The sequence below is a fragment of the Heterodontus francisci genome, chromosome 43 (genome assembly GCF_036365525.1).
Source record: "Heterodontus francisci isolate sHetFra1 chromosome 43, sHetFra1.hap1, whole genome shotgun sequence".
Lineage (NCBI taxonomy): Eukaryota > Metazoa > Chordata > Chondrichthyes > Heterodontiformes > Heterodontidae > Heterodontus > Heterodontus francisci.
Genome location: NC_090413.1, coordinates 22,283,814 through 22,310,321, shown reverse-complemented (window position 1 = coordinate 22,310,321; position 26,508 = coordinate 22,283,814). Strand labels below are relative to the sequence as shown.

General features: G+C 45.8%; 1 protein-coding gene across 7 annotated transcripts in view; it reads left to right on the top strand.

Annotated features, from left to right (window-relative positions):
- The window catches only part of nfixb (nuclear factor I/Xb), a 342,103-nt gene that overhangs the window by 263,028 nt on the left and 52,567 nt on the right, over positions 1-26,508 (top strand). For 5 of the 7 annotated variants that reach the window (XM_068021133.1, XM_068021132.1, XM_068021131.1 and 2 more), the window contains 5 exons: positions 2,128-2,202; positions 3,832-3,952; positions 4,834-4,970; positions 18,803-18,934; positions 20,447-20,637. In XM_068021133.1, coding sequence (XP_067877234.1) covers positions 2,128-2,202; positions 3,832-3,952; positions 4,834-4,970; positions 18,803-18,934; positions 20,447-20,637 — 656 coding nt within the window. The remainder of the gene's footprint in view (positions 1-2,127; positions 2,203-3,831; positions 3,953-4,833; positions 4,971-18,802; positions 18,935-20,446; positions 20,638-26,508) is intronic. The other 2 variants (XM_068021135.1, XM_068021138.1) reach the window with 1 other exon arrangement.

The window sequence follows — 26,508 nt, the reverse complement described above, 5'->3', positions numbered from 1 at the left end:
TGAGGGATAAATATTGGCTGGGTGCTGAGGCAAGCTCCCCTCAAATAGTGCCACGGGATCTGAGAGGGCAAGTCGTTGCTGTGAGGTTAAAATTGGTGTCTTCAATGGAAAATTCTCAAAGGACTGCTGTTATAATTCCCTGAGAGGATGGTGAGAATTCCCGACGCTATTGTCATTTTGATCCTTTTGCTTCTGTGTAATTTAATGTCATGCGATAAATTCGATTGAATAGTTTTAGCCTCAACTATTTGGTCTGGCTGAATAGTGTTGTCAGGCCAATTTAAAGAGATTAGGAGTATATGGTGGTATCGCACACCATTTCTAGTTTGTAGCCCAGTGCTCTGTGGCATGCTGTCCCAGATTTGTCATGCACATGGTCTTGGTTTGGTCCTCATCTGAGAGGCCAGACAGAGCTTTGGTTTAACATCTCATCCAAAGGGCAGCACCTCTGAAAGTGCACTTCTCCCTTGGAGCGGAACTGAAGCATCAGCCTGGATTTTGTCTCCCTGGAATGGGACTTGAGCCGACAGCCTGACTCGGTTACAAGAGCGTTACCACGGCGATACCTCGGAATGGCAGAATAAGATCCATCCCACTTCCAGTTATAAGCATTTCTATGTATTTTTATATGTCTAGGCACTGAGGTTTTTAGATTGGAAATCACAGCTGCTGCTTTATCTGTGGAGAATTCCTTTGTCATGACACGCATGTAATGCAGTTCACCTGCTTGTCTGCAGTGGAGTTTGATTTTCAAAGAGATGTCTTCCCACTGCTTAGATTGTCAGCCTTTTGTCAGAAGGAAATTTGTGACTAAATTGATTGATCTGGTAATTAGCCCGATTAATGCCATGTCCCATCATCGTGACTGATGTCATTTGTGGCTGTTTTCCTTTACCCTGGTGGAATGGGCGGTGGGGGGGGTGGGGGTGGGGTTTGAGAATTGCTTGAGTCAGGCATCTGTGAGTCAGCCCCGGGGGTCTTTGAAGTCTGACTTGATATGGCAATCCTGCACCTCCAACTGAGAATAAACGCAATTCCTTCAGTTCGCTGGGTTAACTCAAGTCGTTGCTGTGAGGTTACAATTGGTGGTTTCAATGTAAAATTCTCAAAGGACTGCAGTTATAATTCCCTGAGAGGATGGTGAGAATTCCTGACGCTATTGTCATTTTGATCCTTTTGCTTCTGTGTAATTTAATGTCATGCGATAAATTCGATTGAATAGTTTTAGCCTCAACTATTTGGTCTGGCTGAATAGTGTTGTCAGGCCAATTTAAAGAGATTAGGAGTATACGGTGGTATCACATACCATTTCTAGTTTGTAGCCCAGTGCTCTGTGGCATGCTGTCCCAGATTTGTCATGCATATGGTCTTGGTTTGGTCCATGGACCTGCCTATTATATGGTGACAAATAACAGAGTATTGGCGGGGGCCAAAATTGCAAGAGGAGTCTTCGCAGTGATGCCTGATATGGAGCTCACCTGATATCTACAAACATGCAATTTGCAGCTGGGGTCATTGGGTAGTAATTAGGGGCAGGATCCTTGTCTGATTGTGTCCACCCATTACCCAAAGTTACTGATGCCAAAAGTATCACCTAATGAACTGAAGAAGGAATGATACCCTTGGCCCTTTGTGATTCCGACTTCCTTCGCTCCATTAGCGGTCATACCTTCAGCTGCCAAGATCCTAAGCTCTGGAATTCCCTCCCTAAACCTCTCTGCATCTCCACTTCCCTCTCCTCCTTTAAGATGTTCCTAAATGTCCCACCTCTTTGACAAGTGCTTGGTCACCTGTCCCAATACGCCCCTCCTTTGGCTTGTCATTTTTTTTGACTGATCACATTCCCATGATGTGTTCTTGAAAAATATTACTATGAATGAGGCACTGTATAAATGTAAGTTGTTATTGTTTACATGGCCTCAGTTCTTCACTGGGTAGTGTCAGACTCCACAGGTAATGACCCTGTAACACGCCTCCAATTCTCATCCATTTTATAATGGTGTGATCCTGACAAAGAGAGTCCAACCAAACAACTCACACATATTCAGCACTGTTCCTGCTGTGTTTCATTTTACTTCATTTGATTAATTTTCCAGTGACATCTTTCTCTGTTCTTTTTCAAACCAGGGCATTTGAATTTCCAGGACTGTTTTATTACATCCGGAGTTTTTAGCGTTTCTGAACTTGTGAGAGTGTCACAAAGTAAGTAGCTCTGCCCACTTTGCAGTTTCTTGCTCTTGCTTTAAATTGTTTTTTTATTGCATTGTGTTCATTTATTGCGGGTTTCTGACAGGTCAAGAAGCCAGATAAACAGACCAGATTTGAAAAGCAAACAAAATTGTGTAACAATGCAACTTTGGGTCTAATTGGAGTGTGTCTGTTAATGACCGTGTGTGTGTGTGTGTGTGTGTGTGTGTGTGTGTGTGTGTGTGTGTGTGTGTGTGTGTGTGTGTGTGTGAGAGAGAGACAGTGTGAGCTTACGTGACTGCAAATTGTAGTTGCTATTAGTTTTAAATCTTTTTTTTTCTCTGCTAGGTTTTATATTTTAACAAAATATGTGGCTGCACCTTTATTAGCGTTATGAGTAGTGGGTGTTACTGGGAAGACAAACCACTAATTTGAAATGTTTGTGTAATAAATATGCAAACTTAAATTGTATTTTCTTTCTCCTTTAACTGCTGTGAAATAAAGACACCTGTACAGGGATGTGACCTGTTGGAGGTCTTTAAATTACGAAGGGGTTTGATATGTAAGACATTGAGAAGTTGTTTCCACTTGCAAACGAGGCCAGAACTAGGGACCATAAATATAAGATAGTCAGTAATAAATCCAATAGGGAATTCAGGAGAAACTTCTTAACCCAGAGAGTGGTGAGAATGTGGAACTCGCTACCACAGGCAGTAATTGAGGTAAATAGCATAGATATATTTAAGGGAAAACTAGAGGGAGAAAGGAATAGAAAGATATGCTGAGAGGCACAATGAAGAGGGGTGGGAGGAAACTCATGTCACGATAACAACAATAACAACTTGCATTGATATAGCAGCTTTAACATAATTAAATATCCGAAGGTGCTTTACAAGATCATTATCAAACAGAATTCGACACCCAACCATATAAGGTGATAACAGGACAGGTTACCCAAAAGCTTGGCCAAAGAGGTAGGCTTTAAGGAGCATCTTCAAGAAGATAGAGGAGCAATGGTGGATAGATTTAGGGAGGGAGTTCCAGAGCTTAGGGCCTAAGCATTTAAAGGCATGGCCACCAAGACGAAAATCAGAGATGTGCCAGAGGCTAGAATTGGAGGAGGGCAGAGATCTCGGTGGGTTGGGGGACTGCAGAGGTTACGCAGATAGGGCGGAGTGAGACCATAGAGGGATTTGAAAACGGGGATGAGAATTTTGAAATGGAGGTGTTGCTGGACTGGGAGCCAATGTAGGTCAGCGAGCACAAGGGTCATTGGCAAATGGGATTTGGTGCGAGCTAGGAATGAGGGCAGTGGAGATTTGGAGGAGCTCAAGTTTATGGGAGGCTGGCCAGGAGAACACGGGAATAGTCAAGTCTCAAGGCAACAAAGGCATGGATGTGGTTTACAGCAGGAGTTGAGCTGAGGCAGGGGCAGAGTCAGGTGATGTTACAGAGGTGCAAGTAGGCAATCTTGGTGATGGAGCGGATAAGGGGTTGGAAGCTCATTTCTGGGTCAAATAGAATGACAGCGAATAGTCTGGTTCGACCTAGACAGCAGCAGGGAGTGGGATGGAGTCTGAAACACCGACACTTGGCCTGTTTCTCTGCCGTCGGTGCCATGTAATTCTTATCTCTTCTTCTCAGCCCCAGTTGCCGCTGCTACGGGTCCCAGCTTCAATTTGGCCGACCTGGAGAGTCCAGGCTACTACAGCATAAACCAGGTCCCCCTGGGCAGACGCACGATCACAACTACCCCCTCTACCAGGTAGGAAATGGAGACGAACTGCTCCGTGCTGCAAATCCGAGGCTTGGACTAACTGCAGAAGCATTAACTTAGTGTGACTCTGCTTTTATGGCTTATGGTTGTGTAATGGTTATGCAACTGGACTCATGATCCAGAAGAGTGGTACTAATAATCCAGACAATGGGAGCTTAACTGACTCCATGGCAGCCTGGGGATCTGAATTTGGCTTATAAAAAGCTGGTGCCAGTTAAAAGTGACCAAATGGGCCTGTTACCTGGTTCAATGCTGAAGCATACAGACTGGCAAGGCTACTGGGTTCACCCTCCAGAATTACTGAATTTCAGGTATCTGGAAATCATCGGTCCTGATTGTCACCTTGGGTCCACCCTGCTACAAAGTACATGTGCACTGGTGACTGGTGAGGGTTGGGATTGAGCTCCGCTGTGATGCCTCTGCAGTCTAATAGCCTGCAGGCACTCTCCGTCGGGGCTCACACTGGCCGCCTGGGAGATATGTATTGAATATCAGAAGTCAGCCAGAGCTGCTGGAATCTTTTGCCCAAGTCCCAAATGGATAGCGAAGGGAGGAATGAGCGAGCAGCAAGGGGGCGGAGCTAGGGCCATGAAAGGTTTTGCACAGCCCCACTCACCTGTAAGCAAAGCATTTTCATTTGCCATTGAAATGGGATGGCCTTCTTCAAACAGTGTCAGGTGGTCACCTTTGAGACTATATGAGTCAGTACCTTCAGGAGAGTCCAATGGGACCCCAAGCCAGGACAAATAATCCTTGGCAATCTGGACAGGCGTTTCTGTGGACTGAACTGTACCGACCACCGCACCTCACCTTTTTCTGGGTATTTCAGTGCCGCCACATCTTCTGAAATTCTGCCTTGTCTTTCTCAGCTCCACCAAGCGACACAAATCCATCGAGGACAGCGAGATGGAGAGCCCGGTGGATGAAGTCTTCTACTCTGGCACAGGTCGTTCCCCGGCTGCAGGAAGCAGTCAGAGCGGTGGTTGGCCCAATGATGTCGATGCAGGTAAGGACCTCTGTTCAGTCGAGAGTTCTGTTTCCTGGTTTTTTCCCCATATGACCAACTATCTACCACAGTGACTACGCTTCAAGAGTACTTCATTGGCTGTAAAGCCCATTCAGAAGTCCGGTGGTCATGAACAGTTCAATATAAATGCAACTCTTTCTTTTTTATCTGTCCCACCTTTAGGCAATTCTGTCTCCACACTGATTTCTTTTAGGCATCGCCATGTACTCTCTGCAGAACAAATTTTTAAAAAGGGCCTATTCCGATGGTAGGAGACGTGCGTGCCAGCAGGCAGTCCCACTTCCCGAAATATAGCAATGCCCTAAGCGTGTCATTGTACTCCAGAGAATGGCATCTGTATAGAATGGCACAGATTTACCAGTCTACAAGCACACTGCCTCACGGTAGACCCAGGGGAAATAGGGTAGGTGGCCTCACACCTTTTGCTGAGGTAATGACGTGCATTGAGGTGACGCAGAAACCACTTCACATCAGTGCAATCTCTGCGTTGCAATTGACCAACGATTCATGGCCATCTTCCATGCCTGCGCAGTATTACAGCCTGCAGCTGAACCCAGAAGTTCTTTGAAAAAAAGGCACATTTCACTTTGCATTAATCAGCCGCTGTAAGCCGATAGCCTCCGACCAGTTTTCACTCGGTATAGAGGGGTGTGAGAGAGCCCACTCACTGTTCATTGCTTTTACACACTGTCCCCTGCATTAGAGAAATAAGGCAGCCTAACTGGCAAACAGTTCCCCAGAAACCACAGTGAATAGGAGACGCACGTTCACTAGTTAAAATGACTATCCTGCAGTCACGGCTGCAGCAATAACGATGGAAGCTGTAATGGAGAAATTACTGTTGATGATGTTATCATAAGAGCACCACAGGATTGTATGCGATGCCCTTCTGCTGTTTCAACTGTGGTGATAACTTGTTCATTTTAATTCATTAACACCTCCCTTAAAATAGCAGAGATTTGTAAGGATTGTGCTGTGTGTTTATATGATGATGTCAGCGACTGCCATTACTTTTGTGCCTCATGACTTTGCTCCCGAATGCATGCTACTGACTCGACAGTTCCAATGCTCTCCTGGCTGGCCTCCCACACCTTGCACTCTCTGTAAACTTGACCTCATCCAAAACTCTGCTGCAAACTCAGACTCAGTCCCATTCATCCATCATCCCTCTGCTCACTGACCTACACTGGCTCCCGGTCCAGCAAAGCCTCGATTTTACAATTCTCATCCTTGTGCTCAAGCTACTACATGGCCTCACCCCTCCCTATCTCTGCAGCCTCTTCCGACCCTCCGAGATCTCTGCGGTCCTCTAATCCGAGCCCCTTGCACGTTACAATTTTCATCGCACCGTCAGTGGTGGTCATGCCCTCAGCTGCCCGAAGCTCTGGAATTCCCTCCCTAAATGTCTCCACCTCTCTACCACTCTCTTCTCCTTTAAGCTGCTCGTTAAACCTACCTGACCAAGCTGTTGATCACCTGCCGCAGTAGCAAGTCATTTCAACTTCACTGCAGTGCTAAATGCCTAGTGTAACTAGGGTCATATTTATCTTGGCAAGAGTGTGAGGGCCTCTATAGATGTCTATTGCTCCCAGTGTAGTAGGGCAGTTTGTTTGAGGTCTGGTGGCTCTATACCCCTCTGTACAGAAACCAGTAAGTACTGTTACGGCTAAAGAAACCAATCTATAAATATTGTCAGTGTAGGTCTGTCAGTATCTGTGAAGAGAGACAAGTTAAGGTTGCTGGACAGACACTTTATCTTCTTAAGAACACTTTATTTGCAATGTGTCTATCCAACCGTTTTATGTAATACATCTCTGTTTTCATGTATAATCCTAAGACAGTTATTGATATTCATTCCTGTTTGCCCATGATATAAATAGAAAGAACAATGTGTCCCTGTTGGGTGATGTATGTAACCTGTCAGTTTAGTTGGATCATTTTCAAATGTAACATGCCCCCAGCATCATGTATTCAAGCCCCACTGCAGAAAAATGAGTGCAAAATCTAGGCTGACACTCCCAGTACCGTACTGAGGGAGTGTTGCATTTTCAGAGGCACCGTCTTTCAGGTGAGATGTCAAACCGAGGCCCCGTCAGCTGTCTTGGGCGGAAGCAGATTCAATCGAGGCCTTCAAAAGAGAACTGGATAATTACCTGAGAGAGAAAAAATTTGTGGAGCTGCGGGGAAAAGGGTGGGGAGTGGGACTAGGTGAGTTGCTCTCTTAGAGAGCTGGCACAAACACGATGGGCTGAATGTCCTCCTTCTGCACTGTAACTGTTCTCTGATTCGATGAAAAGATCCCATGGCATTATTTCAAAGAAGAGCAGGGGAGATTTTCCCCAGTCTCCTGGCCAATATTTGTTCCTTGAACAACATCACTAGAGACATTATCTGATCATTATCATGTTATGTCGTGCTAGGGGGTTGGAGTTTAAAAATAAGGAAGTCTTGTTAAAACTGTACAGGGTGTTGGTGAGGCCGCACCTGGAGTACTGTGTACAGTTTTGGTCCCTGTATTTAAGAAAGAATATATTGGCATTGGAGGTAGTTCAAAAGAGATTCACTAGGCTGATTCCTGGGATGAAGGGGTTGACTTAAGAACGGCTAAACAGGTTAGGCCTTTATTCATTAGAGTTTAGAAGAATGAGGGGTGATCTTATTGAAACGTACAAGATTCTGAGGGGGCTTGACAGGGTAGATGTTGAGAAGATGTTTCCACTAGTGGGGGAATCTCGAACTAGGGGACATAGTTACAGAATAAGGGGACACTCATTTAAAACTGAGATGCGAAGGAATTTCTTCTCTCAGAGGGTAGTGAATGTCTGGAATTCTCTACCCCAGAGAGTTGTGGAGGCTAGATCACTGAAAGTATTTAAAGAGGAGATAGATAGATTTTTGAAATATCGGGGAGTTGAGGGCTATGAGGAGCTGGCACGAAAGAAGAGTTGAAGTCTGGGGCAGATCAGCCATGATCTTATTGAATGGCGGGGCAGGCTTGAGGGGCCGAATGGCCTAATCCTGCTCCTATTTGTTTTGTTCTTATTTTTATGGGATTTTGCTGTGTGCAAACTGGCTGTTGTGTTTTCCTACATTGCAGCAGTGACTGCACTTCAAAAAGTACTTCATTGGCTGTAAAGCGCTTTGGGGTGTCCTGAGGTTGTGAAAGGGGCTATACAAATGCAAGCCCCTCCATTATGTGTATCCTCTATTTCGCAGTTGTACACTCAGTCCATGCATTGTGCGAGAGTGGCCAATGACAATGGAGCACCATAGCTGGATGACAGCACAGTGGCATGTCCTGCTGTGCATTTGGGGTCACCCTGTGGCACATGCTCCCACTGTTGTGCAGACTGGCAGGAGGGAGGGAGGGATTGCAGAGGTGACAGGGAGGAGAAGAAAAGCAGGGCCCGTCGCCCCTGGCGACAAGTTGGTAACAGTCACCTCTCTCAGCTGGTGTGTGATGTGGGGAGACCCAACAGGAAGCTGGGGGTGGGGGGGGGGGGGGGGCGGCAATAACATGGCAAAAATTAAAAAAAAATCAAGTGGGGAAAGGGACAAATGGAGATCCATTTTAAAAATTGAACGACCATGCAAGGAGGGGGAGGGGAAAGGGAATAAAATCTGTTATTAAATCCTGAAATGCAGTCCATGACAACAAGACCACATTGTTCCTGTAAGAGGATTGCTTACAATCCAATGCTTCACTCTCTCTATTACTCTTTTTAATTAAACGAGATGGAGAGAGAGAGCAAAATCATTATCACGTTCTGTAGCATTTATCCAAACCCTCCTTGTATTGAAGTAGAGAAAGCAAAAAAAAAAAGCAACAGCCACAAAAAGCAGCTTGTTAGTGCAAGAAATCTGAAAAAAAAAAAGGAGAGCTGCCAAAACGATCGGGAGCAGCAAGAATACAGATGGATTCCTTCATTCATCACTGGGCCTGGCTTGATTTCCAAATCTCTTTGTATCGAATGTCTTTTAAGTATTTTTTTTTTTGACTAGGCTCTTGCAATGAATGACATTGTTAATCAGAGTGCTGCTAAAGAGCTCCTGGAGCCCAGGGAGGCAGAATCCCACCACTGCCCTTGGTTTCCCGCTGAAGTCTTGTCTCGCTGGATACTCCTTCGCCAATTAAGCTGGTATTTCTGTAAATTAACTCTATAGTTTGGTGGAGGGAAGCAGTCCAGGCATTTTCAAGGTGCAGCTAGTATTGGGGAACAGTGTCCGCCGTGACTCAGTAGCTGGCACTCTCCCCTCCGCTGCAGGAGGTTGGGGATTCAAACCTCGCTCCAGCGATTTAAGCTCACAATTCAGGAGACACTCCAGTGCAGTACTTGGGGTGGGTGGCGTGGGAGTGCTTAACTGTCGGGAGGTGCCGTTTTCACATGATCTGTTAAGTCAAGGCTCCATCTGTTCCCTCAGGGTGGATGTATAAGATCCCCTGGCACTGGTTTGAAGAAGAACAGGGGAGAGCTTCTTGGTGTGCTGGCTAATATTTATCCCTCAACTAACATCATGAAAAACAGATTATCTGGTCATTATCACATTACTGTTTGTGTGAGCTTGCTGTGTGCAAATTGGCTGCCACATTTTCTACATTACAACAGTGACTACACTTCAAAAGTACTTCAGTGGCTGTAAAGTACTTTGGGATGTCCTGAGATCATGAAAGCTGCTATATAAATGCAAGTCTTGTCTTCCGGAGAGAACAATTAAATCAATCAGGATCAGAATTATATGCTTAAAAGGGGTGGATGTAAGGAATTTGAAGTTATATCTCTTGCTCTCCTGATGTCCCAACGAATTTAACATATATTGCCTTGACATTCAATGGCATTACCATCACTGAAACCCCCATCATCAACATCCTGGGGGTCACCATTGACCAGAAACTTAACTGGACCAGCCACATAAATACTGTGCTACAAGAGCTGGTCAGAGGCTGGGAATTCTGCGGCAACTGACTCACCTCCTGACTCCCCAAAGCCTATCCACCATCTGCAAGGCACAAGTCAGGAGTGTGATGGAATACTCTCCACTTGCCTGGATGGGTGCAGCTCCAACAACACTCAAGAAGCTCGACACCATCCAGAACAAAGCAGCCCGCTTGATTGGCACCCCATCCACAAACATTCACTCCCTCCACCACCGATGCACAATGGCAGCAGTGTGCACCATCTACAAGATGCACTGCAGCAATTCGCCAAGACTCCTTCGACAGCACCTTCCAAACCCGCGACCTCTACCACCTAGAGAGACAAGGGCAGCAGATGTATGGAAACACCACCACCTGCAAGTTCCCTTCCAGGACACACAACATCCTGATTTGGAACTATATCGCCGTTCCTTCACTGTCTCTGGGTCAAAATCCTGGAACTCCCTCCCGAACAGCACAGTTGGTGTACCTACCCGCCATGGTGTGCAGCAATTCAAGAAGGCAGCTCACCACCACCTTCTCAAGGGTAATTAGGGATTGGCAATAGAGCCATAGAGTCATAGAGTTATACAGCACAGAAACAGGCCCGTCGGCCCATCGTGTCTGTGCCAGCCATCAAGCACCTACTATTCTAATCCCATTTTCCAGCACTTGGCCCATAGCCTTGTATGCTATGGCATTTCAAATGCTCATCTAAATACTTCTTAAATGTTGAGGGTTCCTGCCTCTACCATCTTTTCAGGCAGTGCGTTCCAGATTCCAACCATTCTCTGGGTGAAATACGTTTTCCTCAAATCCCCTCTAAACCTCCAGCCCCTTACCCTAAATCTATGTCCCCTGGTTATTGGTCCCTCTGCTAAGGGAAAAAGTTTCTTCCTATCTAACCTATCAATGCCCCTCATAATTTTGTACCTCAATCATGTCCCCCCTCCGCCTTCTCTGCTCCAAGGAAAACAACCCTACTCTTTTCAGTCTCTCTTCATAGGTGAAATGCTCCAGCCCAGGCAACATCCTGGTGAATCTCCTCTGCACCCTCTCCAGTGCAATCACATCATTCCAATAGTGTGGTGCCCAGAACTGTACACAGTACTCCAGTTGTGGCCTAACTAGCATTTTATACAGCTCCATCATAACCTCCCTGCTCTTATATTCAATGTCTCGGCTAATAAAGGCAAGTATCCCATATGCCTTCCTAACCACCTTATCTACCTGTGCTGCTGCCTTCAGTGATCTATGGACAAATATACCAAGATCCCTCTGACCTTCTGTACTTCCTAAGGTCCTACCATTCGTTGTCTATTCTCTTGTCTTGTTAGTCCTCCCAAAATGAATCACCTCACACTTCTCAGGATTAAATTCCATTTGCCACTGCTCTGCCCATCTCACCAGCCCATCTATATTGTCCTGTAATCTAAGGCTTTCCTCCTCGCTATTAACAACACCACCAATTTTTGTGTCATCTGCAAACTTACTGATCATACCTCCTGTATTCACATCTAAATCATTAATGTACAGTACAAATAGCAAGTGTCCCAGCACCGATCCCTGCTGTACACCACTGGTCACAGGCTTCCATTCGCAAAAACAACCCTCGACCGTCACCCTCTGCCTCCTGCCACTAAGCCAATTTTGGATCCAATTTGCCAAATTGCCCTGGATCCCATGGGCTCTTACCTTCTTGACCAATCTCCCATGCGCGACCTTATAAATGCTGGCTAGCAGCGACAGTCACATCCCACAAATGAATTTAAAAAAAAAACTTTTAAGGTATAATCAGTGTTGCTCTGCAGGTGAGCAATGCACGTTAACAATGAGATGAATGGCCAGTAAATCCATTCTTGGTGAGATTGATTGAGGGAATTTTGGACGAGATACAGGGAGGAACTCCTTGACAATTTTCACGTCCACCTGCCCAGACGGGGGAGGGGGTGGGGTGGGGGGAGGGGGGTTGGTGGGGGGGGTGTCGGGGGAGTAGGGTGCAGGTAAATCTGTTTGATGTCTCATCTGAAAAATGTTACCCCTGAGAGTGCACTGCCAGCCCGGTTTTAATCTTAAAGTTAGAGCCAGGCCTTTTAGGAGTGATATTAGGAAGAACTTCTTCACACAAAGGGTAGTGGAAATCTTAAACTGTCTCCCCAAAAAGCCTATAGATGTTGTGGGTCAACTGAAATGTTCAAGATTGAGATAAATCTGTTGGCTATGGAATATGGAGCAAAGGAGTTGGGTAAATGGATTTGATCAGCCATGTTCAAAATAAAAGACAGTACAGACTGATGGGGCTGAATGGTCTCCTCCTAGTCCTATCTTCAGCCTAAATTATGGCCCTGAATTTTCTCAGACTTTTTGTGCCTCTGCTGCCCTAATTTCACCAGAAGTGTGACAGACGCTCCATGTGAAGTAACAGAGGCCTAGGATCACAAAGGAGGAAATTCAGGGCCTACGTATTCAGGTCGTAGGGTGAAGCTTGAACTAAACACCACCTAAATCGTAGGTGAGAGTGCTGCCTGATGAGCTAAATTGACACCTAGGGCTGGATTTTACCAAGCCCTCAGTGTCGTGATCTGTGGCGGGGTGAGGGAGGATCCGAGGATGGGTCTGGATTAGGCCCGCCATGGACCTCTATGCTGGGAGGGCCTGGCTTGATCCTCCTGGTGGCGACAAGGCTCCATGGCGACCACCCCCACCCCCACCCCCCCCGCCCCCCGCTGCTGAGCTACAGGACCTAGATTTAAATATTTAAATGAGTAAAATGAATACATTTAAATACACATATCTGGGATCTTACGATCTTCAGAGCGACAGCCGGCACTCCCATGCCTTCAATTCCCCGTCTGGAGACAGCCCTGTGATACTGGTGAAGAGTGGGGAGTAGGTAAGATTTTCAGTGTGGGAGGTGAGGGGTCGGGGTCAAATGCACGTAATGGGTGTAGGGGATGGTGGGAAGGGGTGAACTTTAAACTTTGTGCAGTTTGGGGGAAAGGTCAGATGTATATGTTTTGGGGGGAGAAGGGCAAATAGTTAATGAAATCATTATCGCGGGGGGGGGGGTGGGAAAAGGGCATAAAAAATTTACTTATTTAATTTTGGGGGGGGGATATGTGTTTAAAAATTTAAATTAGGCGGCAGGGCTGGCTGCCCTTTAAAAATGGCGCCAGTGCCTGTGCACAGGCAGCGGACTCCATTGCCGGGGATGAACAGCCCGTCCCCTGCCATGAGATTGGAGTGGGGGGGGCGGGTGCGGGCTGCCACTTTTTGACCTCGCCGCTGGGATTGGCAGCAGGCTCTTAAAATCCAGCCCCTAATTTCTGTAGCACACGGTGCATGTTTTAAATTTGGAAATGGGTCTATATTCAAAAGTTGATTGTGCGGCAAGGCTGAGAAATGGTTGCCCCTCTCTCGCCAACCACCAATGACTTTCCTCACTTTGCCCCATCCTTACCTCTGACCAAACTCGCTCCCATCCTGAAATAACAATAACGTCAATCCCATTCCAGGAATTGCTGTTTTTCTTTTATTCATTCATGGGATGTGGGCGTCGCTGGCCAGGCCAGCATTTATTGCCCATCCTTAATTGCCCTTGAGAAGGTGGCGGTGAGCTGCCTTCTTGAACCGCTGCAGTCCATGTGGGGTAGGTACACCCACAGTGCTAGCGGTTCTCTGAATTGGATGGGTGCAATGCAGAGTGGATAGTTGGACATTTGTGTAAATGGGCAGAAAGTGCTAAGGGTGCGCACTCCTGCCCGCCTGACTTTCCTCTCTGCGTGATGCTAGTGATGCCCACATTCCATGAAAGAATTAAAAAAAAAACCTTTAACGCCTTGTTCGTGCGACAAGTTTTAAAGCCATAGTGAATCATACAAATGATAAAGAAAGACTTGATTTGATAGAGCGCCTATCACGACCACAGGAACTCTGAAAACGCATTGCAGCCAATGAGTTACTTTTGAAGTGTAGTCACTGTTGTAATGTAGGCAATTTGTGCACAGCAAGCTCCCACAAACAACCAGGAGATAATAGTGGAGGAGGCCATTAAATCCCATGCCGCTACTGGCTACTCCAATCCCATTTCCCTGCCCTTACCCTAGAACCTACTATATTTTTCCTTTTAAGAACCTCATCTGAGTCCCTTAATGAGGTTTTGGTTTCTGGCTCGCCTGTTGGTGAAAGAATTGAGCAACCCTCTGTGTGAAAGCATTTATTTTAACTTCCCCTATCGTTCTTCAGTGACAAACTGATGCCGTATTAGTGTTTGACACTCATCTTCTACCTTCCTTCTGATGACACCTGTGGCGAAGGTTAAATAACTGTGGAGAGACATTGCTTTAAAAAAAAATTCCTTCTCTTTTTTTTTGTTCTTCTGCAAAGTTCAGAGCTTTTCCACGGCAACAGGAAATGGATTTTAAGGTGCGCTTGGGGCTGCATTTGTATTTGGCCATGGCTTTTGCCAAAAAAGCTCTTCGCCTTTTAAACTCACAATCTAACATACCTTATTTCCCATTATTTAAGTGCATTGAAGGGTGAGAGAGGCCCACTGAAGTCCATCTCTCCCGTAGCATAAGTCTCCCATCAATGCTCATCAATTTCACTCCGTAGCTATCACGGAATAGATTCCTTGTTTTCATTGCCCCTTAAAGCCCTCTGTTAGGCAAAGCCTTCCAGGTGTTTCTCCTTGTCTGGAGAACTTCCATCTGGTATCTGATTTACATTCTCACTATTTCACATGGTGGCTCTCTCCTGCCTTCTTTGCATTGAAGCTGATGGCACAGGATGAGGCCATTCAACCCTTCATGCCTATGCTGGCTCTTTCAACGAGCTATCCATTTAGTCCCACTCCCCCACTGCCTCTTTCCCCATTAGCCCTGCAATTTTTCCCAAGAGGGTGGCACAGTGGCGCAGTGGTTAGCACTGCAGCCTCACAGCTCCAGCGACCCGGGTTCAATTCCGGGTACTGCCTGTGTGGAGTTTGCAAGTTCTCCCTGTGTCTGCGTGGGCTTCCTCCGGGTGCTCCGGTTTCCTCCCACATGCCAAAGACTTGCAGGTTGATAGGTTAATTGGCCATTATAAAATTGCCCCTAGTATAGGTAGGTGGTAGGGAAATATAGGGACAGGTGGGGATGTGGTAGGAATATGGGATTAGTGTAGGATTAGTATAAATGGGTGGTTGATGGTCGGCACAGACTCGGTGGGCCGAAGGGCCTATTTCAGTGCTGTATCTCTAAACTAAACTAAACATATCGAATTGCCTTTTGAAAGTTTCTATTGCATCTGTTTTCAGGCAGCACTTTCCAGATCAGAACAGCTCGCTGCAAAAAATAAATAAATAAATCGCCTCATCTCCCCTCCGGGGGAGACTCAAGTTCACTGAACTGAGTTGGTAATATTTTCTGTACTCCAGCAAGATCCAGCCCCTTTTTACCGACTTCTCTCTATCATGTAGGGACTTTATCTGATAGAAGGTTGAACTCTGCTGGCTGAGAGAGTGAACACTGGCATTTGGTGGAATCTCACACTCCAACTGACTCTGTCACTGTGCCTTCAAAGTTGGCATCGCTGCCATAATGAATGTCCCTGTGTGTGAGCCATGGCTCATTGGGTAGCACTCTTGCCTCTGAGTCAGTAAGTTGTGGGTTGAAGTCCCACTCCAGGGTTTAAGTGCAAAAATCAAAGCTGATATTCTGGTGCAGTGCTGCACTGTTGGAGGTGCTGTCTTTTGGATGAGATTTTTAAAAATTCGTTTGGAGGATGTGGGCGTCGCTGGCCAGGCCAGCATTTATTGCCCATCCCTAATTGCCCTTGAGAAGGTGGTGGTGAGCTGCCTTTTTGAACCGCTGCAGTCCTTGTGGTGTAGGTACACCCACAGTGCTGTTCGGGAGCGAGTGCCAGGACTTTGACCCAGCGACAGTGAAGGAACGGCCATAAAGTTCCAGGTCAGGATGGTTTGTAGCTGTGGCATTAACTGAGGCCCTGCCTATCCCGGAGGTGTCTGCAAAAGATCCCATGGCACTGTTTCAAAGAAGCGCTGGGGAGTTCTCCCTGGTGGTCTCAGCCAATATCTATCTCTCAAGCAAGTTGTGAAAGTTCTATACAATGTAATTTTTTTTTTGGTGGAGGGAGTAGAGCCCATTGCGGAGTGTCTCCTGTTCACCTTTGGTAGCTTTTGGATGTTCTGGCCCTTTAATTGGCGATGCTGATGTTGTTCTGGGTTGTTCTCTCTCCTATACTTGATCTCCAGCAGAAGATGGCTATTCAGAGGCAGCATTATCCTGCTGCCATACAACACGGGAAGGTGCCCCTATTGAAATGGTACCATTGGGCCTTTTTTATTCACCACCATCACCCCTCTTCCTGCAGGGAAGTATGTGGCCTTCAATTGACAACTGCCCAGTGTGGGATGACTGAAACCAACAGCTCACCATGTCAGAAATCACTGATAGTAAACCAGGTCACATTGGAGTGAGGTAGTGTGAGGCTGGGATTGAGGCCCTGGATGGAAAGTTAGAGGAGCAGAGAGAATTGAGAACTATATGCCAGAATACAGCATGTTGGAACATTGGTTGCAGTAACACAAGGCTGAGTTCAAACTGATTCTTCTGTCTGTCTGGCCAGAAAATATTCATTCCTCAAAGGACAGAGAGAAAAACAATAAAAAGACCAATTCCAAATTCCTTACCGCCAACACGCACTTATATTCTAATAAACTCCGAGACCTTGAATCTCTGCTTGAATCTCCAGCCAGTATGTGAACATTTGAAATTCCTCTCTACTTTACAGGAATTGTGATCCATAGACAAGAAATGGAGAGAGGAATCGCATAGGAATGTGTTTACTGCTGTTATACCATTTCATAGCTGTAGGTCTTGAGTGTCGGCTGTGGCTTAGTGGTAGCACACTTGCCTTGAGTCAATAGATTGTGGCTTCAAGTCCTACTCCTGCGACATAAGCACAAAATCTAGGCTGGTGATCCCAGTGCAGTGCAGAGGGAGTGCTGCACTGTCGGAGGTGCCATCTTTCAGATAAGACATTAAACTGAGATGTTCTCAAGTGGAAGTAAAAGATCCCATTGGTGCTATTTTGAGGAAGAGCAGGGGAGTTATCTCCGGTGTCCTGGCCTGTATTTATCCCTCAACCAATATCGGTATCGTTGCTGTTTGTGGGAGCTTGCTCTGCACAGATTGGCACTACCCCACACTTCAAAAGTACTTTATTGGCTGTAAAGCATGTTGTCATGATATAAGGCTGAGAGCTCAGGAAACATTCCTCTGCTGTTCTTTAAATAGTGGGATCTGTTAGATCCATCTGAGGGCAGACGGGACCTTGATTTATCATCTCGTCCGAGAGGCAGCTCCTCCTACAGCACTATGCTGAAGTGACCACCTAGATTATGTGCTCAAGTCTCCGAAGTGGGTCTTGAACCCATGACCGTCTGACTCATGCCAGAGAACCACCAACTGAGCCAAGGTTAATACTTGGAGGTTTGTCACTTTCACAGATTGGACCAGCTGCCCGCAGGCCCATGTGGCAGATGTGCGGTTAAGCTGCCCCATTCCCAATATCTGTACTCCTTCGAGTTAACACCAGGGGTTGCTCCATGGGAGTTTGAGGGTCTTAATGTACAGATTAGTACTTTGTTTCTCCATAAAAGGTGGATTTCTGGGTGCATTCCAGGAGGTAGATTCCAACGGCATGTTATTTCTACTGCTCCATAAATCGCACGCAGGGATTAAATGTCACTTTTTCCAGAAGTAGCATGTTTTTTGGAGATTCTAGCAATCACTGACAGATTCGTATTGACGATCCTATTTCCAGAACAGGTTATTTTTCCATTATTTTCCCCTTGTAGTGCTGTTAATTTGCTCCTGCTGTATCCTGGAGAGAAAGAGTGTGAGGAGGAAACAGGAAAGTAAGATTGGGAGGTGGAATGGGAAAGACAGCGGAAGAGAGAGACAGGCGGGCAAAAGCCGACAAGGACAGAGCTGAAGAGTAAGGGAGTGAAAAAGAATGCAGAAAAAACACATGAAACAAGCTCTTTGGCCTAATGAGCCTGTTCCTTCTAGAGGCAATGCACAATCTGCTTTATCATGGCATCTGCCCAGTCTGTTTGATCTCCTGAGAACTGGTTCTGTAACCATCAGATCCTCCAGCACCAAGACCTGCTACTTCCACGTCCGTAACACTGCCGGTCTCTATCCCTGCCTCAGCTCATCCACTGCTGAAACCTCCGCCCATACCTTTGTTTTCTCTATTCCAATGCTCAGCCAACTTCTCATCTTCCACCCTGCATAAATTTGAGATCATCCAAAACTCTGCTCCCTGTATCTGAACTCGCGCCAGAACAAGGGGGCATAACCTTAAAATTAGAGCTAGGCTGTTCAGGGATGATGTCAGGAAGCACTTCTTCACACAAAGGGAAATCTGGAACTTTCTCCCCCAAAAGGCTGTTGAGTCAATTGAAAATTTCAAAACTGTGTTTGATAGATTGCGAGGCGAGACTATTAAGGGTTACAGAAGCAAGGTGGGGTAGATGAAGTTGAGTTACAGATCAGCCATGAACTAATTGAATGGAGGAACCTGGGTTGAATGGCCTGCTTTTGTTCCTATATTCATAGAGGACATTTGAACACCAAGGTGGTGCAAGGTGTGTTTGTGTACCTTCTCTCTAAACCTTTGCTAATGGTGTGAGATAGCCAAGTAGAGCAAACGAAGCCCATTATTACCAACTAAGATGCTGTGAGATCCAATTCTCAATGCCCGCTCTTTAGCTTGCATTTGGTTTCCTGGATGACTGGGCCTAAGTGTTGTGAATGGGTGAAGCGGTGATGGAGTAGCTTGAAGCTGAAGGGGCGTCAAATCTGACCTGTCAATCATTTGTTCCCAGGAATGACATCGCCCACTTCTTTAAAGAAGTCAACAAAGCACGAGTTTGGCAGCGGAACGCCTTCACAAACGGTCTCCTCGCGAATGGCGTTCACACATCACCCTTTGCCCGTGATAGCAGGAACCAGGCCAGGTGAGGAAAAATCCGAGCTAATGTGTCGGTATCGCGAATATCCTCGACAGAGCAACCAGCCATCTTTGCTTTATTTGTTCTTAGATTGGCGTTGCTGGAACTGAGTGCCATGGATTGTGGCTGCGGTTTCCCTACACATTGAGTCTTGATCCAGATCTTGTACCTGGAGAGAGACAGAGAGAGGTGCCTGGCAGAGTGACCACTTTACCACAAGAAGGGCAAACTGGACATAACTTGGATGCTCTGGGACATCACCTGGCATCCAATGACTGAAGAATGGTAGGATAGGAGCAGGGTGACACACCATTTCTGGAATCAGGGTGCTGCATTAGTCCAGGCAACCCAAAGTCAAGAAGAATAACTTATATGTAGAAAGGAATTTAAGAAAAGCACATGTTCACATAGTGAAGTGTGGCCTTGGGGAGCAGTAATATGTATGTTTGCTCTGAGCTCCTGATCTCATTCACACTGCTGTGGCGAGGCATTGATGCAGATCATGCGTCATTCTAAAAGGCGAGAAAGGAAACAGGAGGGAGTGTTGTTGGTGCCTCCTGGAGCCTGGCTCTCGGTGCCAACCATGGAGGCCTGGAAAAATGGCATCAATCCACCCCTCCTCTTGGTTGCCTTGGAGACACCAGCAGAGCCACAGAGAGGAGAGAAAAAAAGATTTCGTCCCTTTGCAAAATTTCCAAATAGTGTCGTTAGCTCCATGTAATTGCATGGGTCTCTCAGTGAATCCAGTGTAAGGGCATCGACATAATGGGAATATCCCATCCCTGATCATTTAATCAACTATTGTTACATTAGGAAACACAGCCTTTCACCATTGTGACTGAGCGGATTTGACACCAAATTAAGTCGATAGTTATTTGGCATCCACCTCTGGTGAAATGTACCAGTTGCCCAAAAACCAACCTTTGCCCATGGACCTTTGCAAGGCAAACACCACTCCTGATAATTACAGCCCTTTACCTACTGGCTGCTTATCTTTATTAAAGAGGCACCGTCACAAAAAAAGTTTTGACCTTTTTTGTGTACATATTAGTCAATAGCATGAACTGTATCGGAATGCGTTATTCGCAAGTGAAGGCACTGGGACAAAATAGAGTCAAGTCTTTCCTTTCCTCAAACGAAATCCCTGCACATGCTCATGAAGTTCACTGCCCTTTTAAGACTGACACGATGGCCTTTTGGTGACAGATTTGCTTGCAGAAAGCTATCTGGAAATGCCCAGAATCTTGCTAACAGCTTCCCAGTTTCTGTGGGGATCTCTGACGGCTTTTAGAGCTGTTCGATTGGGGCAGTTTTGTGCCATGGGTTTGCAGGCCCAGACCGAAAGAGAGAGAAGACAAGACTTCCCATCAGCCTTTGCTGAAGTCAAACCCCAAGTTCAAAGGGCAGAGGTGTAACCAGTTATTTTTCATTTTGCACGCCTGTGTATTTGTTGCAGATATAATTCCTGAGATGCTGACTGCCTTGCGTTTGCATCTTTTTTCTTTTTACAAAAAACAGGAAGTCCTCGAGCACCAGCGTCTGCTATCCATTTTCCTTCATCCTCCATTATCCAGCAGCCAAGCCCCTATTTTACCCACCCAACCATCCGTTACCACCACCACGCCAGCCAAGACCCACTGAAAGAGTTTGTCCAGCTGATCTGCTCCGACAGTTCTAGCCAGGCCACAGGACAGGTGGGGTACCTAAACGTAAGGCTCCAGCTTTTACTCTGCCGCTTTCTATATCTGTTTGCAATTTGAAAAATGCTTCTAGAAGTTAGCGATCAAGCTCGGAAATGTGAATGCTTATTTCCTCCTTCACCAACTAAAGAGTGAGTTTCCCTCAGGCTGCTGCTCAGATTTATGACTTAGTTTGATGCTTGCTTTTTAAAATTTATTTCCTGTCTGTAGCCGCCCACCTAGTCCAGTGGCTCAGTCATTGTGTGCACCAGCAAGTGTGGTACTGAGCTGTATGGACTAGGGAAGTCCCAGGTGCCATACCTGGTTTGGGTTGAGCTAGCTGATCTAGCTTGTGCTACAATTGACTATGGGCATCACTCTTACATTTGTGTTTTCAACCTCTGACTCCCAGCTGAAAGATCATTGTGGACATCAGGTGAGAGTAGAATTGGGTCTGATGTGATGCCCCCAACCCCCCGCCTACAATTCCCCTCTCCACACACGAGAAAAGTCTATCACCACTCACTGTCTAGGTCCGCGTGTGATGAGAGGGTGAGGTAAAGCAGGCACCAATGCAAGTCAGAGTCTTCAGGACATGAACAAACAAAAAACTAAAGCCAACTGCCTCTCCTTCATTGGATCGACAGTCCTGTCCCATCACATGCACCATCCCACATGGCCATAAGTAAGTTCCGGGCACCTGATGCCAGGCCACAACCCGTGTGGTTCGGCAACTAGCTACATGGCAGCAAATGGGGATGGTCCAGTGCTGAACACCCACCTGTTTGCCCCCATAGGGAAATGCCTGCATCTTGCTTATCCACTCATTCTCAATAGAATGATTGACCTCAAAGACTCACCATATAGGGAAGCTCGATGCCCGGTGAATCAGTAAGGCTTTACGGTTCTGTGACACAGCGCACAGAGGAAATGTTTCCTGTGATATGTAGAACTGCAGACTCTGAACATAGCTGGATACCAAGGTGACTGGCTACAAAAGCTGGGGTTGAAACAACGGCAAGCAGAAAATCAGGATTTGACTTAACACCCTTTTGTTTACTTCTGTTAGTTATTTAAAACGTCTATTTTTGTTTAAATTGTGAACTTTTGATAATAAGGTTGGGCCCTGGACTGGGAGAAGCAATTGGACTTGACCCGGCCAGTGAGATATCTGCAGGTGGAAGTCCCCCGGCCAAGAAGTTTAACGAGAAAGCTGGCCCGAGTACAAAATAGGAAGTCCCCTTTTTGTTGCAGATGCTGGCTGCTTCACTTGTGTTGACATCAGGAAGAGTTTGATCCCATACTTACTGGCTCAGGTCACTTCTGTGATTGCTGAATTAATGAGTCCGCATAATGCTGCATTCTCATCATTTTAGCCTAAGCAACCTACCTGAGCTGCTTTATGAGTTCAAAGGTGAGCTCCCTCTGTCTTTATCCCTATTCACAAGCGTTCCAGAGCTAGGTCTACTGCAGTTGAGTTAGCTTATCTACTTGCCTACATGCTCCCTCCCAGTGATTGTACTTACTGTCTGCTGGGAGCAGTGCTGCAGTAGCTGTGGTAGACTCTCTAGGCACAATTTTCCCTAAGTATTAACAACAAGCCATCTCATGTCCATGTGAGAGTTTCACAGCACCCTGTCCGAGATAGGGAACTCAATGGGGCTGGGACTACTGCAGTGGTGATTCCCTGATCAGTCACCACTGCACAAAACTCTGAAAATCCCTCTGCAGCAACGTAGAAGATACTGTCAGGTCTCCATAGCTATTTTGCATCTTAAAAGAGTCCTGACAGGGAGACTCACTCTTTAAAGCAGTTTTATTTGCTTAAGTGCTTTTTGGAAAGATCAATGAGCATTGCCCTTTTAAGACATCTCTGTTGTATTGCTGGTGTTGCCATTTTGGGAATGATACTAATTATTTCTTTACTTCCTGTTTGCAAGGAGCAAGTTTGTTAGTAACGTTTTGTTAGGATGCTCTGTTGCAATAACATTGTGATATTCTCACCAATTTTCTCTCCTCTTCTCTGGAAGCCATTGACCTCTTGTTGGGAATTAGTTACCCATCAGTATTCTTGCCCAAGAGGCCATTATTTGAACCCAGGCAGAGAGTGTCTGCAGGCTAATTGACTGGGAGGCGGGCATCACGGCCATCTCCAATGCAATCCTCCTCCCAATTCCAGCTGGGATTACTAACCAGCAATGGAAGCCTGGGTCGATTTTCCTACCATGTCCCTGACTAAACTCAGCAAGGATTGGGGATCCGACCCGGGGCTTTCCTGGTCTGTCTGGAGGAAGATACAAGAAATCTCCCAGAAATACTAAAGGGAATGAGAAACTAAAAGAAATTAATATTAGTTAAAAAAAAAAAGTAGTACTGGAGAAATTAATGGGAGTGTAAGTTGATAAATCCCCTGGACATCATGATCTACATCCCAGAGTGTTGCGAGAGGTGGCTGTGGAGACAATGGATGCATTGGTGATCATCTTCCAAAATGCTATAGATTCTGGAACGGTTCCTGAAGATTGGAAGATAGCAAATGTAGCCCCACTATTTGGGAAAAGAGGGAAGAGGGAAAATGGGGAACTAAATTAATGATTTAGACGTGAATATAGGAGGTATGATAAGTAAGTTCGCAGATGACATGAAAATTGGTGGTGTAAATAGTGAGGAGGAAAGCCTTAGATTACAGGGAGATATAGATGGGCTGGTAAGATGGGCAGAGCAGTGGCAAATGGAATTTAATCCTGAAAAGTGTGAGGTACTGCATTTTGGGAGGACTAACAAGGCAAGGGACCCTAGGAAGTACAGAAGGACCTTGGTGTACTTGTCCATAGATCACTGAAGGCAGCAGCACAGGTAGATCAGGTGGTTAGGAAGGCATATGGGATACTTACCTTTATTAGCCGAGGCATAGAATATAAGAGCAGGGAGGTTATGATGGAGCTGTATAAAATGTTAGTTAGGTCACAGCTGGAGAACTGTGCACAGTTCTAGTCACCACACTATCGGAAGGATGTGATTGCACTGGAGAGGGTGCAGAGGAGATTCACCAGGATGTTGCCTGGGCTGGAGCATTTCAGCTATGAAGAGAGACTGAAAAGGTTAGGTTTGTTTTCCTTGGAGCAGAGAAGGCTGAGGGGGGACATGATTGAGGTGTACAAGATTATGAGGGGCATTGATAGGTTAGATAAGAAGAAACTTTTTCCCTTAGCGGAGAGGTCAAGAACCAAGGGTCATAGATTTAGGGTAAGGGGCAGGAGGTTTAGGGGGGATTTGAAGAAAACTTTTTTCACCCAGAGGGTGGTTGGAATCTGGAACACACTGCCTGAAGAGGTGGTGGAGGCAGGAACCCTCACAACATTTAAGTATTTAGATGAGCACTTGAAATGCCATAGCATACACGGCTACGGGCCAAGTGCAGGAATATGGAATTAGAATAGTTAGGTGCTGAATGGCTGACACAGACACGATGGGCCGAAGGGCCTGTTTTTGTGATGTATAACTCTATGACTCTACAGACCTGCTAGCCTGACACCAGTAGTAGGGAAAATGCTAGAATCTATTATTAAAGATGTTATAACTGGACACTTAGAACATAATGGTAGGATTGAGCAGAGTCAACATGGATTTATGAAAGGGAAATCATGTTTAACAAACCTGTTGGAGTTTTTTGAGGATGTAACTAGCAGAATAGATAAGGAGGAACCAGTGGATGTGGTGTATTTGGATTTTCAGAAAGCTTTCAATAAGGTCCCACACAGGAGGTTAGTAAACAAAATTAGAGCACATGGGATTAGGAAGAATGTACTGGCATGGATTGAGAATTGGCTAATAGACAGAAAAAAGAGAGTAGGAATAAATGGGTCAATCTCAGGTTGGAAGGCTGTAATTATGCGAAACTGCAAGGATCCGTGCTTGGGCCCCAGCTATTCACAATCTATATCAATGATTCTGATACGGGGACCAAATCTAATATTTCCGAGTTTATGGATGACACAAAACTAGGTGGGAACGTGAGTTGTGAGGAGGATGCAAAGAGGCTTCAGGGGGATTTAGACAGGCTAAGTGAGTGGGCAAGAACATGGCAGATGGAATATAGCGTGGAAAAATGTGAAGTTATCCACTTTGGTTGGAAAAACAGAAATGCAGAGTTTTTCTTAAATGGTGAAACATGGGTGCTTGGGAAGTGTTGATGTCCAAAGGGACCTGGGTGTCCTTGTTCATATATCACTGAAAGCTAACATGCAGGTGCAGCAAGCAATTAGGAAGGCAAATGGTATATTGGCCATTATTGCAAGAGGATTTGAGTACAGGAGTGAAGAAGTCTTGCTGCAATTGTACAGAGCCTTGGTGAGACTGCACCTGGAGTATTATGTCCAGTTTTAATCTCCTTTCCTAAGCAAGGGTATACTTGCCATAGAAGAACGCAACGAAAGTTCACCAGACTGATCCCTGGGATAGCGGGATTGACCTATGAGGAGAGATTGAGGAAACTGGGCCTATGTTCTCTAGAGTTTAGAAGAATGAGATGTGATCTCATTGAAGTATACAAAATTCTAACAGGGCTTGACTAGGTAGGCGCAGGAAGGATGTTTCCCCTGGCTGGGCAGTCTAGAACCAGAGGACACGGTCTCAGAATAAGAGATAGGCCATTTAGGACTGAGATGAGGAGGAATTTCATCACTCAGAGGGTGGTGAAACTGTGGAATTCTCTACGCCAGAGGGCTGTGTGGGCTCAGTCATTGAGTATGTTCAAGACAAGAGATCGATAGATTTTTAGATATTATAGATAACAAGGGATATGGGGATAGTGCAGGAAAATGGTGTTGAGGGAGACGATCAGCCATGATCTAGCTGAATGGTGGAGCAGGCCCGAATGGCCTACTCCTGCTCCTATTTCCTATGTTCCTATTGTTACGGCCAAGTGAGGACAGGGTCACAGTTGCCCCTCTTGCCCTCCCACTTATTTGACCGCAGCAGGGTTTATTCCTTTTAAACAGTGATTGTGTTTACCACCTCAGTGAGTCTTTTACCTTTTTCCTTTAATGTGATTGTGAAAGAACCAATTGGACAGGTTTTTTTGAGTTTAAACAAGAAAGAGGTAAGTTTATTATACTTAACACTCTAACCCCGATTTCAAAATAATTAAAAATACACTATACATCCACGCACACATTCACACGAGAATCACACACACACAAATAGATTACAGAGGGAAAAATAGATTTAGTGATTGGATTAAAATCCAGAATAAATGGAACTTAAATACACAGTCTGTGAAGTGGATGATCTGGTAGCCTTTCGGCTGAAGTTGTATTCTTGAAGTCTTCGGCTGGTCAAAGTGCACTTTATGGTTGGCCCCTTTGCTTAAGGCTTTCATGGAGGCAGAACTGTAGTTGGCTCTCTTCCCCTGGTCTCTGGCTGTAGCAATCTGTAGGCTTGGAGGGTCCACAGTCACAGGTGGTTTTCAACTTGATGTTTTCTGGAGAGAGAGAGAGAGAGAGAGAAAGGGAAGCACACAGCTTTCTCTGCTGCTACTTGTCTCTTGTCAGTGTAACAAAATTCCCAGTTTTTTCAGAGATGGACAGACTGTCACATGGTTCTCTTGATCCCCTTTGTTTTTAATGAGGTCCAAAGTCTAAAACCCAAAACCTGTCTTAGGTGATACTGTCAGTGTTTACCTTCTGGAGAGATGTCTCCACTTTGAATGCCTCAGGATGACTTTGAATGTCCCGCTAACAAGGATGATCTGGATAATCTACTCATTTAACCAAAGCATTGTTCTGTCTGGGCTTCGTGTTAGACTTTTGTCTCCAGTTTAACCTCCTGATATTTCAGATACAAATTGCAGTGGCCATCTTGGCTGCTAGTCTTTTAAAAGTTAACTGTAGGATTTTTTCC